The following is a 15,322-nucleotide window of genomic DNA, read 5'->3' as shown; positions in this document are numbered from 1 at the left end:
TTCGGCAAAAGTTATAATAAAATCTTCAGCTGCCTTCACATCTGCCTCACCAAGTCGACAACACGCACACCTCGCTCATGTTTTTCGACGATTGCGTGTTTTATATCCAAGCACATCATCCTCTTCTTCTTCTCAGTACTGCCCTTGGCACTCAATTACTTAGGACCCATGGTTAAAACTAAGAAATTTTCCAAAATAACCAACATGCGAAAACAATATTTTTTTATTTTTTTTAAATTCATATATATATATATATATATATATATATATATATATATATATATATATATATATATATATATGTATGTGTATGTATGTATGTATGTGTGTGTATATATATGTGTATGTATATATATGTACACCACCGGTCAAAAGTTTTAGAACACCTCAATTTTTTGTCCCCCGTCGCACCGCGGAGCGAAAAGGGGACTATGGTTTTCCCCTGCATGCATGCGTGCGTGCGTGCGTAAGCGAAGGACCGAATTCTAATTTGGTGTGTGGGTGCAACTAGGCATATGGAAGAACCCTATTGAAAATGAGGTCGCCACGTCAAAATCCAAGATGGCCACCACCATGTATGTCTGAACCTTGTGAGCGGAATATCTTGAAAAATAAATGAACTACTAACTTCTAATCTGGTGTGTGGGTGTATCGAGGCATAAGGAAGAACGCGATTGAAAATTGGGTCGCCACGTCAAAATCCAAGATGGCCGCCACCATATATATGTCTGAACCTTGTGAGCGAAATATCTTGAAAAATAAACGAACTACTAACTTCTAATATGGCGTGTGGGTGTATCTACGCATAAGGAAGAACGCTATTGAAAATTGGGTCGCCACGTCAAAATCCAAGATGGCCACCGCCATGTGTCTGAACCTTGTGAGCGGAATATCTTGAAAAATAAGCGAAGTACCAACTTCTAATCTGGTGTGTGGGTGTATCTCGGCATAAGGGAGAACGCTATTGAAAATTGGGTCGCCACGTCAAAATCCAAGATGGCCGCCTTGCGTCTTCCACTTTGTCAACTCATCACTTCACCGACGGGGGACCGAGGCGTAACGCTTGTCCAGTTTTTGTTGAAATTTACGCAGTTTAATGTCTCAATGTACTCTGAAATTAAGCATAGAACAAATAAACAATTGGAGATAAAAAAGAAATCATAGAATCATTTTGTTTAACAAAATTTAATTTAAATTTTTGACTCGGCAAAGTAGCCACCTTTTGCAGATATAACCGCCAAACACACTCGTGGCATTCTTTCTACAATGGAAATCAAATATTGTTCGGGAAGTTCTTCCCAACACTGTTGCAGAAGTTGCCACAAATGTGTTGCTCTTGTAGGTTGCTTTTTGTCCCCCGTCGCACCGCGGAGCGAAAGGGGGACTATGGTTTTACCATCTGTCCGTGTGTGCGTCCGTGCGTGCTTCCGTCCGTCCGTGCGTGTGTACGTGCACTGCAATATCTTTATAAAAGTAAGCAAAGGACCAAATTCTAATTTGGTGTGTGGGTGCAACTAGGCATATGGAAGAACACTAATGAAAATTAGGTCGCAACGTCAAAATCCAAGATGGCTGTCACCTAGGGTGTTCAGAAATTATATGGTGTGAAAATTGTTTTTTTATTTCAAAAACGCATACCCTCTAATTTTGTGAGGTTGGACATTATGAACAAATGTGACAACTTTCAGGTGGATCAGTATACATTAAGTGACAGCTCAAGTCATATGTAGAAATGAAAAAAGAACCAATTTTTCGGAAAGCTAGTAATTTCATAGAGCTTTCAATGCTTTACTTTTTAAATCATTTAATTACTCAAAAACATATTTTTCAATTAAGAAAATTATAAGTCGTATGTCAAATGTTTTCACATGATAGAAACCACTGTCTTTATCATATTAAGTAGATATCATTAGGTTGTGTTGTCCTCAAAGAAATGTTTCTTCAGTGGCTTTCTGATCAATTTCCTGTGTTGTTCTACCACTTGGAAGATGAGCTGACGCTGTTCTTCATCATGAGTGAGGGCAAGGTTGAAATCTGTAGCCAACTTTACGGCACGTTCAGCACAATCATTGACCACACGTAGTGCAGAAACTTTTTCTTGGGCAAGAATATAGTCTTGATTCGAGCTCCATGTTTCAGGATCGCTTAGGAACTCCTTTGACAACTTCAGAGCACAGAAGAGATTGAGAGACCTTCTTGTCACAAACTCAGCTAGCTGCCTCCCTTTGAATGCGTGACTGGCAGGAACATGAACTCCTCTCACATCTTCTTTCATCTCAGGCTTTTCTAAGGAGATTACCACATCCTTTTTCACCTCCACTGCAATTTTGTCAGAGAAGAGAACTAAGCCAACCAAATCTTCACTCAAATACCATAGATGACTCCTCAATTTTGACAGAGCCGTCTGGCAACTTTTTGATCGACTTCAGAGTAGTCTTCCATAGCCTGAAGAAGGTGTAAGTCATTGGAAGGTGCATTGCAAGTATCATTTGCAGTGAACCATGCTTTTACATACAAGGTGACTGTGAAGAGACAAATACGTCTTAGTGACTGGAATTCATGTGCAGATAGCTGAAACTGGTCGCGAAAACAGGATATCTTAAGGCAGTATATGCCTTTAGCCATCCAGCGTGCACGATGGTATGCTCCAGGTGGGCTGAACTTTACATGTCCTTCCACATTATCTCCAAGTGTGATGAGAGCCAGTCTAATGAATTCCAAATAGTCATCTCTTGGCTGTTTGTCCATTAGTTGACTGCGAAGAAAAGTTATTGCAGAGTCGCGATTGTTTTCAAACCAAACCTTCTCACTGCCATCAAGGCTTGTGGCAAGTGATGCAAACTTGCTTGTGTCAATGGAAGTCCAATGCTTCTTAAAGCGACCGAAAATGCCAATTTGTGGTCCAGATGCAACAAAGAATGTGTCAAATACAGCGGAAGCAATGATTTCAAATATGTGATGCCGACAAGCCAAAAACAGTAGGCGTTTTTTTAAGGCATTTTGAATGATTGTGATTGCACCCATATGGAGTCCTGTATTTGTGCTTGTTGTGTCAAAACATAATCCAGCAAGCCATTCAGACACACCATCCCATTCATTGATGACCTTAATGACTGCTTCTCCCATCAGGATTCCAGTACCAGATTGAAGTTTTTTTTTTTGTTTTTTTTTGTTTTTTTTTGTATACAAGATCGAGGCTCGTGAAAGAGCGAACATTAATCACACAGAAAGACAAACCGACACATAAAACATATAACATAGGGAGTGGTAGACAAGATGGGGAGAGAGGGGGAAGGACACAAACACAACATTTGAGAGCAGGGACCGAGAGACATGGAGACATCGAGATATCTGAGAGAGGGCGAGGGCTTTGGGGGGGGGGGGGGCGTGGGAAGGGGGCGGTGGGAGAGGTATAAAACATATGGACACTGCCAGGACTTCCAGGAAAGAAGTTGGAATTTCAAACAAGGTGGATCTGGGGTGAATTAGCGGGGGTAGAAAAGATCAAGGTTTTGGATGGGGGAAGATAAGAGATGGTGGTGAACAGCTGTTTTAAAGACCTGGAGGGAGGAGTGGGATTGAAGGGAGTGAGGGAGTTTGTTCCAGAGGCGGGAGAAAAGAGGAATGAAAGAGTGAAGGTGAGCAGAGAGCCGAGATTTCGGCAGTTTAACCATCAGAGGGTTGCTGGCAGATCTTGTGCGACCTGGAGGAATATTTGGGGGACAGAGCACAGAGAGAGCTGGGGGTGCAAGGCCGGAGAGGAGTCGGTAGAAGACAGAAAGACCACCTACCTGCCTGCGGTGAGTGAGTGAAAGGCCCTCAGAGATAGCTTCATCGCGGGAGATTCCAATAATTCTGAAAGCTTTGGTTTCAACAGCGTGAAGCCGAGCTAGGTGTGAGGCAGGAGCACCGGCCCATAGGGGAGAACAGTATTCCATTGAGCTGCGGATGAAAGCCTTGTATGTGGTGAGGAGCTCAGGTGTGCCGAGGAAGGACTTCGCACGACGGAGGATGCCCAGTCGGCGACTGGCTTTGGAGGCCAGCTTGGAAATGTGGTTTTCCCAAGAAAGATCATGGCAGATAGTGAGACCCAAAATCTTGAGCGACAGAACTTCTTGGAGAGGATTGTTGAGAAAGTAGATGGGAGGGTTGTCCAGTCGATCTTTTCGGAGAGACATAGTAAGAGTGTGAGATTTGTCAGGATTGAAAGACATGTTCCACTTGTTTGACCAGTCTGTGATTTTGTCCAGGTCTTCAGAGAGTGAGGAGGCAGCAGACTGCCGATCTGAGGGAAGAGGAATGGAGCGGCAGAGAGTGGAGTCATCAGCAAAGAGATAGAGAGGATTTTCGAGAGAGTCAGAGAGATCATTGATGAAGACCAGAAAAAGCACGGGGCCCAGAACACTGCCTTGGGGAACTCCAGCCTGAACAGGAAGAGGAGATGAGAGAAACCCATTCAGGGCCACACGTTGACGACGACTAGAGAGGAAGTCCGCCAGCCATGCGTGGAGATTTCCATGGATACCAAAGGAGGAGAGTTTGGTGAGCAGAGCGGGGTGCCAGACCGTGTCGAAGGCACGTGATATGTCGAGGGAGACAGCTCTAATTTCCTGTTTGGCATTGAGGACCTCCATCCATTGTTGAGACAGCAGAAGCAGCATGTCCAGAGTAGAGTGACCTGGTCTGAAACCAAATTGATGATCAGAGATCAAGCCATTGGAGAAGAGGAAAGATTTCATATCCGAAGCAATGATGGATTCCATGACTTTGCTGATAATTGGGAGAAGGCTGATTGGTCTGTAGTTGCTAGGATCTGTTTTTGCACCTTTTTTGTGCAAAGCGGTGATGTTGGCTGATTTCCAAGCAGATGGCAGTTGACCTTGAGCAAAAGAGAGGGTGAAGAGAACAGAGAGAGGGTGAGATAGAGCAGCAGAGCAGGATTTTAGGACCCGTGGGCTGATGCCGTCGGGTCCAGTTGCAGAATCAGAGTCGAGGGTTGACAGGAACTTTTCCACCTTGTCAGGAGGAAAGGACACGGAGTCCAGGAGCAGCAGGGTACGACTGGGTATGGTGGGTACAGAGAGGGATGGGTTTGGGACACAAGATTTAGAGGCAAACACAGAGTTGAGGCATTCAGCTTTTTCACGTGCGGAGTCAGCTGTGTAGCCGTTTGAGGTAAGGGAGGGGATGGAGGGGGAACAAACACCAGAAACGGATTTGACCAGACGCCACCAGGATTTGGAAGAGGGAGACAGATAAGAGAGTTCGCTCTTGAGAACGGAGAGATATTGTTTCCTGGCTCTCCTGAGGGTGGACACACACTTGTTTCGGGCTTTGTGAAAGGAAATGAGATTTCCTTCCGTTGGATTTGCTTTCCAGGAGACGAAGGCAAGTTGTTTCTGGGCAACAGCCTCACCACAAGATTCCGTGTACTATGGACGGGAGGAAGGGTATGACAACTGAAGACGAGATGGGATAAATCTGTGCATGAGAGAGAGCAATTTACTTTGGAAGAATTCCCAGGATGAGTTGATGTCAGAGGTGGTAGAGATGGGAGACCAGTCCAGATGATTGATGGCTGCTTGAAGACCGTGCCAGTTGGCCTGAGTGAAATGCCAGACTCGTCGACGCTGAGCAGGCTCCCTGAGGATGGTCAGAGAGATGTCCACTTTAACAAGGACATGATCAGATGATCCGATCGGAGCAGAAGAAGAGCAGCAGACATTTTCAGGGAAGTTAGTCATAACCAAGTCCAGAAGAGAAGATGTTCCGTTGACTGAGATCCGGGTCGGGAAATTGACAGATTGTGTCAGTCCCAGTGAGTCGCAGAAGTCCTTTGCTGAGGAGCCATGGCTGGTGAGCGAGGTACCCACACCCAGCCAACTGGCATGATGACAGTTGAAATCACCACATATGAGGAAGAGAGAGTTGGGATGAGTAGATAGAAGTTGGTCCATATCATCAGACAGCGAGATGTAGATGGAGTCATCACTGTTTGGTGGACGGTACAACACACATATGAACAAGAGGTGGGAGCGAAGGGGAAGCCGTAGCCAGAGGTATTCCTGGGGGTGAGGTGGAGAGAGTGCAGTGCAGGGCGAGTGAGGAAGAGAGTTTTTGATAAAGATAGCAACCCCGCCTCCAGGACGAGGCTCAGGTCTATCATACCGGAGGAGGGAGTAGCCCGGGAGATATACTATGGAATCAGAGACATCATAAAGGAGGAAAGTTTCTGTTAGGCAGATCACGTCTGGTTTGACAGAAGCAACCTGTATGGAGAGATCAGTTAAGTTTGAACGAAGGCCCCGGATGTTTGAGGTCCATACCGTTAATGAAGAGGAAGGGGGAGCATCAGATACAGAACAGGGGGGAGGAGGGGTAGGGTAAGATGTGGAAGAGGTAGGGAGAGCTGTTGAAGGTGTGTCAGAGATTTCAGAATAGCTCGGAGAAAGGGAAGGATGGGGCGGACAGAAGGTTTGATGGTGATTGGGTGAGCCACAATGAGGTGTTATTTGAGGAGGGGGAAGAGCGAGGCAGAAGGTTGGGGGAGATGGAGGTGAGAGTTTGAAGGGGGAAGAAGCGGGGAGGACGCTTTGAGGAGGGGGAGTGAGAGGGGGGAAATTGAGAAGCAATGAGGGTGGGGAGATTTGAAGGGGAGGGGTGAGGGGGGAGTTTGGGAGGGAAGGGACAAGGGGAGGGATTTGAAAGGGATGGGATATGGGGGAGATTTGGAGGGGAGGGGTGAGGCAGGAGTCTAGGAGGGGAGGGGCGAGGGGGCGTCTTGGCGGGGAGGGGTGAGGGGGTAGTTTAGGAGGGAGGGGGCAAGGGGGGAGATTTGAAAGGGATGGGTGATGGGGAAGATTTGGAGGGGAGGGGTGATGGGGAAGATTTGGAGGGGAGGGGTTATGGGGAAGATTTGGAGGGGAGGGGTGAGATTGGATTTTTGAAAGTGTACGATTTATGGGAAACGAACATTTATTGCAAAATGAGTTTCTTGTGACCTTCGAGTTAAAAATACGTTTAAGGACGCTGGATGGAGGATGGAGTGCAGGAGAGTTTAGGGAATGTAGAAAAAAGGCACTATAGGAGATGGATATTTTTTTTGGGATGAATTGATTTGGTGAGCAAGTCGAAAGCAGCCTTTTAAAGAAGAAGAAGAAAAAGGTGTTATAAAATATGACGGAATACATAACTTGAGGGGAAAGTGTAAACATTGAAGGTTAATGAGTGAAAACTATCTGGGGAAATGGGGGAGAAACACGTGGTCGAAGAACGAACGAACGAATAAGAATGAATAAACGAATGAGAACAGAGAAGGAAATGTATATATATATATATATATATTTTTTTTTGAGTTGAGATTTACACAAGGAAGTAGGCTATGGGTGAAAAGACTGGGAATACAGAGAACGAAAGTTATTGGATCACAAAAGACGGACCGCTGAGAAAAACAAAGCCTCAAGGTTGTACAGTGCACACTGTACAAGGCCTCAAAGGCCTTGCTCGCGACACGGCAAACAGACGATCAATTTATGAAAGATAAACACCGAGAAACAACCAAAGTTGCACACAATAACTTCACACACCGAAAGATAAATACAGTTTCGACAAAATACAATTGTGAACAGACTTAACTTCGAAAAACGCGGAGACCGTGTGGAGCTTCGAAAATCCCTGCCGCCGTCTCCAAGATCTCGCGAGATTTTGGAAATCTCGCATTTTGGAATGCCAAGAAGCTTTTCTACGTCTTTTCCAGATACAACAACAGGCAAACGATCAGCCATTGTACCATCATTGTCTGGCATCAGCTTACCATCAAAATGTACAAGAGGCGTATCAGGCGAAAAGTTTTCCTGAATAGTTTCTCCAATTGACTTGCGGACTGTCCTCCGAGCTTCATAAAGTGAAGTTGTTGACAGTGTCAGTCTGCTTACAGGGACCCCAGCAGCTTTCAGTGCAGGACCAATGATGTGCATTGCTTCACGTGGTGTAGTTCCAGTTCTATCCAAACTTGCTGCAACTAAAGGGTCTTCTACGATGCAACGTTTGTCCAACTTCATAGTCATTGGAGTTGTTGCTCCTGATGTTTCAGGCGTATCGATTTGTTTTGAGAAATATTTGTTAATCTCCACAGGCTCATCATCATTTGCAGATTCTTCACCTGTTGATTGTGATGAATCATCCAGCACTTCATTAGGGTTCATCACCATCTGTTTTTTTGCTTCCTGTTCTTTTTCAATGCGCATCATCTCTTCACCTTGTCGTTTCTGTCGTTTCTCTTCTCGCTTTTTGAACTGCAAGTCTTCTCCGGTCATTATCATCTTCCTGGGTCCTTGTTGATCTTGAAGGAACTCAAAATCCTGTGGAATTTTGATAAGCTGTTCAGAATTAGCATGTGATAGATCAAATAGCTGATTCAGTTTATGGCTAAAATCAGTCTCCAATTGACCCTGCCTCTCCGTTCGCCGTGCCTTGTTTTTCCTAAGAAGGACATACTCCTGATAGAAAGCTTTAAGTTTTGCAATTGCATTTGGTTTGTGCTTTGTGGGAATGTTAGCCATATGCCAAAACTGAAGTACATCATCAATGACATTTGAACAGCTTCTTGGAACATCCAGTTTGTTGATCTTCAAATCGAAGAACAGACGACATAATACTTGACGATTGGTGGGTAATTGATTGCCCTCAAGTGCCGGAATCATTTCTCCCAGCAACCAAATGCTGAGAGAATCCCTTGTTTGATAACCTGCTGCAACTGCTGCACTCATCATTGGTTGATTACTGCAAAAAAGGGAAAAAGAGAAACTTAATTTTTATACAAATATCAAATTCTTGCATAATAACATATATAATATGCAATACATTGTATAATGTATAGTGTATACGAATACATAAGCGTTACAACGTATATATATTATATAATATATATGTTAGCTCATTCAAAACTTTGGGTCTGTTGAGCTGTCACTTAATTATAATGGACGAGCAGAAGTACCCGGCATTGCCGGGCGGGGGAGGGGAGGGGAGGGGAGGGGGAAGAGGAGGGGAGGAGAACGGGGGGGGAGGGGAGGAGAGGGAGGAGAGGGGGGGAGGGGAGGAGAGGGGGGGGGGGTGAGGGGAGAAGAGGGGGGGGGGAAGTACCCGGCATTCCATGTATAAACGTGAGGGGGAGGGATGGGAGAGGGGTGGGAGGGGGAGGGGGAGGGGAATGGGTAGGGAGGAGGGGGGGAGGGATGGGAGAGGGGTGGGAGGGGGAGGGGAATGGGTAGGGAGGAGGGGGGAAAGGGAGGGGGAGGGGGAAAAGGGAGGGGGAGGGAAGGGGAGGGCCAGTCAACAATGACGTTGCAGTTCTCATGGTCGGAGAGCAGCACAACAATCGCGACATCGTCCTGAATCTTCGCAACAGCACGAAGCGGATTTTGGAGACTCACCGATCCTGTGACGTCCTCCAGTACCGGCGTTGCTGGGTGGGGGAAGGGAGACCCGTACATTCCCAACCCGTACATTCGCCCTCTTGACTCAAGCTCACTCGGACAAAAGCCTCGCACAAATTACACCGTGAAGGCCCAATGGCCATGTCTATGCCACAAATCAAGTACGTGAGCGAGTCGGGCGCACTGAATTGAAAATATATAGAACGCTCATACTCTGTGAAAAGTGAAGCCAACTGGCGGCGGGGATGGAACATCACGTGATCGCTCTGAGCGAATCAGCGCGCTGGTCTGCCACCGGTCAGAATCCGTGTATAATATTCCTCGCTGAAAAAAAATCTATATGAAACATGCTACTATCTATGCTAAATCATGCTAAATCATGCTATATGCTAATCATGCTAAAATCTATGCTACTTGCTGTGAGTTTATGGCGGCAAGGAACATCACGTGATCGCGTCACGACCATCATTCGTGATCACGTCATCACGTGATCGTGATCGTCATCACGTGATCGTCATCAATGAGCGCGAATGAGCGAATCAGCACGCTGGAAATTTTCCTTCCTTACTCGTGGCGTAAATAAATATACTGCCGTAAATATGGTACATTATTAAAAAATAAATGTACTACAATATTTTTGAAAAATTTCATTGGTTGCTAGGAGACGGCAGCATGTAAAAACCGTTTGAATATTTGAAATACAGTTTGATCCAGAGGTAAGTGGTATGGTCTTGCTGGTTGGTGGACACGATATGTGTAAGGGAAATTATTTTGGTGTCCTGTATCTGGTCGTGCTAGTTGGTGAACACGGTAAATTTAAGGGAAATGATTTTCTGTCATTCTTCTGAGTGGTTGCTTCTCCTTCCCTGTATTTTTGTTCATTTTATTGTTTTTTCCACTCTCTTGAGTTGTGGGCCTTCCTTGAGTGGTATTACATTTATCATCATCATCATTGGAATGTCTGTTGTAAAGATACGGACATCAAGTCCGTATCTTGACGCAGAGAGCATCAAGCACCATCTTTTTATACCAGGCAACGGCAACGCAATAACGCAGACCTCGCTCGGCCCCGCCCATAGCTGCCTCGCTCGGCCCCGCCCACAGCGACCTTGCTCGGTCCCTCCCACAGCGGCATCACTCCGCCCTACACGGCACTATCTATATATTATTCGTACAATGCCGGGTACTTCTGCTCGCTGAAAAAAAATCTATGTGAAACATGCTACTATCTATGCTAAATCATGCTAAATCATGCTAAATCATGCTGAATGCTAATCATGCAGAAGTACTTGGCAAAAACGCAATCGTTTTTCGCTCTGAAATACGCGTAACTGAGTTAATGGCGGCAACGAACATCACGTGATCGCTCTGAGCGAATCAGCGCGCTGCTCTGCTACCGGTCAGATTCCGGTCATAATATTCCGCGCTGAGGTAAAAATATGGTAAAAAAATATTATGAAATAAATTTTTAGGTCAGCCATGTTCTTCCCAGGCTCAATGGCCATGTCTGTGCCAAATATCAAGTACGTGAGCCTCTCCGTTTAGGAGTCTATCGGTAACATTACACACACACACACACACACACACACACACACACACACACACACACACACACACACACACACACACACACACACACACACACTGTGTTTTATATATATAGATTGACTTGAAATTTTTGCCAGTTGTTTATTACCTGTTTCCTCATGTTTTGACCACCTATGCATATCAAATTTCAGAATTTTTTTTTTATGAACACCCTACTGTCACCATATCTAAACCTTGTGAGCACAATATCTTGAAAAGTAAATGTCTGAACCTTGTGAGTGGAATATCTTGAAAAAGAAATGAACTACTAACTTCTAATCTGGTGTGTGGGTGTATCGAGGCATAAGGAAGAACCCTATTGAAAATTGGGTCGCCATGTCAAAATCCAAGATGGCCGCCACCATATATATGTCTTAACCTTGTGAGCGAAATATCTTGAAAAATAAACGAACTACTAACTTCTAATCTGGTGTATGGGTGTATATGCATAAGGAAGAACGCTATTGAAAATTGGGTCGCCACGACAGAATCCAAGATGGCCGCCGCCATGTATGTCTGAACCTTGTGAGCGGAATATCTTGAAAAATTAACCAACTACTCGCTTCTAATCTGGTGCGCGACGCGACAACCTTCAATGCAGCAGAAATTTTTTTGTAGGTTTCCCCAGATCTGTGCCGCGGCACAATCCTGTCTCTGATCTCTGCAGGCAGTTCCTTCGACCTCATGGCTTGTTTTTTGCTCTGATATGCATTGTCAGCTGTGAGACCTTATATAGACAGGTGTGTGCCTTTCCAAATGATGTCCAATCAATTGAATTTACCACAGGTGGACTCCAATCAAGGTGGAGAAACATATCAAAGATGATCAAGAGAAATGGGAGGCACCTGAGCTAAATTTCAAGTGTCATAGCAAAGGGTCTGAATACTTATGTCAATATGATATTTCAGTTTTTTCTTTTAAATAAATTCGCAAAACTTTCTCAAATCCTGTTTTCTCTTTGTCATTACGGGGTATTGAGTGTAGATTGATGAGGGAAAAAATGAATTTAAACGATTTCAGCATAAGGCTGCAACATAACAAAATGTGAAAAAAGTGAAGGGGTCTGAATACTTTCTGAATGCACTGTATATATATATATATATATATATATATAGATATAGATATATGTATGTATGTATATGTGAAAACGTTTGGGTGAGCAAGACAGGAGTTTCAGTAAGGATAGAAGTGATTGAGAATGAAAATCGGGGATAACATGAGTTGGCAGTGGCCTGCGATTTTTAAGGGGTGGAGAGAAGAATGTGATTGGACAGAATTGAGCACTCAACGGTTAGCCTGTTCGGTCTAGTGACGGGCAAATAGCTGAGAGGGCAAGTGGAGTGAGACCTAAAATGAGGTGTTAGAAAACTACTGGGCCACCATCCTGTCTGTTGTGGAAGAGGAGCAGGCCTTGCACCTCAGCCGGCTGTTGGGTAACTGCAATTGACTCAACACCTTGCAGTTTACCACTACAGTGTGGGATCTGGCAGGCAATGGCATCCATACTCCATGGAAAGTGTGACGGTCGCAGAGGCAAGAGTGGCAGGCCCTGACACGAAGTTTGTTTTGGCGCAGTAGCTGCTGTTGGCTGTAGCTGGAATATGCAGGCAGTAGTTGCTGTTGAGGTGCGTGCGTGTGTGCGTGCTTTTTTGGGGATGCATCTTGGCACGTTTCTTGTAAGATGTTATTGCACATCCATCCAAACGGTTTCCCCATCTTCTCGTTCTGCTTAAAGCTCATCCAGGTGACACAGCCGGAGCTCATCCGACCTCAGAGCCCTCTGGAGAAACAGCTCAGGGTGTCCAACATGCCCATAAACGGTGATGCCACCCACAAATTGGCTACCCGATCGCAAGATGGGACTCGGATTGAACGTCTGGAAACCAGGAGGCGAGACAATGGAGTGCAACAGGAAACAGCTCGCAAGGGATCCAGTCAAGGTAGCTTTGTCACTTGCTGTATTTGCTGAAGCTCTACTAAGCTGCCTGTTTAGATCAACGCTTTGTTCCCAGTCTTGTAGTTCTGTTCTGAGACAAGTTGTTGAGTTGTTTTCATTGTAAGTCCCACCTTCATACTAACAATTGGAGAAAAACGGCGAAAAATCGAGAGAACCCCCCTCTCACCCACCAACACCACCTCCCGCCCCTCCCTTCCCCCAATAGTCATATCTCACCTTCACCTTCTCATCTGCTTCCGCTGCCCGATGAGGCAGGGCAATTTTCAGTGATATAATTCCAGTCGTGAGAGGAAAAGTACTTTTTATGCCTCAGCTGACGAAGTCGCTATAGGCATTATGCTTATGGGTTGTCCGTCCATCCATGTGTGCGTGATAGGTTTTTGTTACCATGATAACTTAAAAGAACAGCTGAAGGAATCCAAGTCAATCTTGGTACAATAATGTGTAATGATGCAAAGATTAACTGATTGGCATATGAGATCAAAGGTCAAGAGGTCCCGTTTGGTAAAAATTGTTACCGTGCTAACTTGTGAACCAGTGACCAAACTTGGTGTCAGTATATATTATGATGCAAAGATGAACTGATTATATGTTGGCGTCAGAGGTCATGTCAGGTAAAAATGTGATGCTTGAGAACAGCTGAAGGGAGTTAAATCAAATTTGGTAGAAGTATGCTTTATAATGTGGGCGGAGGCATATCGGTTGACGTTGAAGAATGCCGCTCTAGTTTTTGTCCCCCGTCGCACCGCAGAGCGAAAGGGGGACTATGGTTTTCCCCTCCGTCTGTGTGTGCGTCCGTGCGTGCGTGCGTGCGTAAGCAAAGGACCGAATTCTAATTTGGTGTGTGGGTGCAACCCACGTCAAAATCCAAGATGGCCGCCGCCATGTATGTCTGACGCCATGTATGTCTGAACCTTGTGAGCGGAATATCTTGAAAAATAAGCGGAGTATCAACTTCTAATGTGGTGTGTGGGTGTATCTAGGCACAAGGAAGAACACTATTGAAAATTGGGTCGCCACGTCAAAATCCAAGATGGCCGCCGCCATGTATATGTCTGAACCTTGTGAGTGACATATCTTGAAAAATAAACGAACTACTAACTTCTAATCTGGTGTGTTGGTGTATCTAGGCACAAGGAAGAACCCTATTGAAAATTGGGTCGCCACGTCAAAATCCAAGATGGCCGCCGCCATGTATGTCTGAACCTTGTGAGCGGAATATCTTGAAAAATAAACGAACTACTAACTTCTAATCTGGTGTGTGGGTGTATCTACGCATAAGGGAGAACGCTATTGAAAATTGGGTCGCCACGTCAAAATCCAAGATGGCCGCCTTGCGTCTTCCACTGTGTCAACTCACATCACTTCAATGACGGGGGACCTCGGCGTAACGCTTGTTTTTTTTTTAAACGTGTTTAAATAGTACACCAGTAATTTTGAATCTTCTTCATTTACCAGACTGGTTTTGATGGTGAGAGCATCCTCTCCGAGTCTGGGAGGTCAGCGGTCCAAACCCTTTCCGAATCCTACCAAAGGCTTTAAAATGGAACGTGCTGGTTCTTTGCTTGAAGTTCAGCATTTAAAAGGATAGAGCACGGACAATCCCCATTGGTTGGCCTCCTTGGCGAGGAGGAAATTCCTCTTGAGGATATGCCCCACTGAGTGCGGTGAGAGAAGCGGCTCTATTGTTGTGACTTCGGTGGTATCCAGAGTTTCCCGGGAAGTGACGTCACTTCCCCTAAGCTCAGTGACTGTGTTAAGTGTTTGTCTTGTCAATATGTCCATGTGGCAGCTGCATTACGAGCCTGAGCCCTTGTATGTAAAATAAATAAATAAATAGTAGTGTTGTGTAAGTGGCTTACCACATTTATATGCCAGTAATGTTGAATCTTCTTCATTCAGATGCAGCACAAGGCTGTGGGTAGCATCAGTGGCTGAGGGCATGGCTATAACCACGAATGGAATGCCCTCTGCTGGCTTGGCTGCGCATTTGGGACTTAGCCACGGTGTCGGTGATATTTCGCCGACTCTTCGCAAAGGACACTATGGGACCTTTAACATCTACCATCTAATGTCGGTTGACAGGATGCCTGTTTAACGTCCATCTGAAGGATGGCACACACTTTGATGAATCGCCATGCCTGTGAAACACCGGGATGTTAGTTCATAGCTGGGTTGTGATTCCAGCACAGGCTGGACAGCTTATAGATGAGTGTGCATACCTCTAGGCCATCCTGTCTGCCCAGTAATGTTCAGTGATTAGTGATTACAATGTAGAAGAAACGTACTTCTTGCATAGCCTTTCGGCATTACACTAGGACACAAATGAGTTGACCAGTTCCAT

General features: G+C 45.2%; 1 protein-coding gene across 3 annotated transcripts in view; it reads left to right on the top strand.

Annotated features, from left to right (window-relative positions):
- The window catches only part of BAP1 (BRCA1 associated deubiquitinase 1), a 62,144-nt gene that overhangs the window by 22,335 nt on the left and 24,487 nt on the right, over positions 1 to 15,322 (top strand). For all 3 annotated transcript variants that reach the window (XM_068114178.2, XM_068114177.2, XM_068114179.2), the window contains one exon: positions 12,757 to 12,961. In XM_068114178.2, coding sequence (XP_067970279.2) covers positions 12,757 to 12,961 — 205 coding nt within the window. The remainder of the gene's footprint in view (positions 1 to 12,756; positions 12,962 to 15,322) is intronic.

The sequence above is a fragment of the Myxine glutinosa genome, chromosome 4 (assembly GCF_964187855.1).
Source record: "Myxine glutinosa chromosome 4, kmMyxGlut1.1, whole genome shotgun sequence".
In the NCBI taxonomy this organism is placed as follows: domain Eukaryota; kingdom Metazoa; phylum Chordata; class Myxini; order Myxiniformes; family Myxinidae; genus Myxine; species Myxine glutinosa.
The sequence above is the reverse complement of the archived record's forward strand: the minus strand, read 5'-3'. Positions and strand labels throughout refer to the sequence as shown.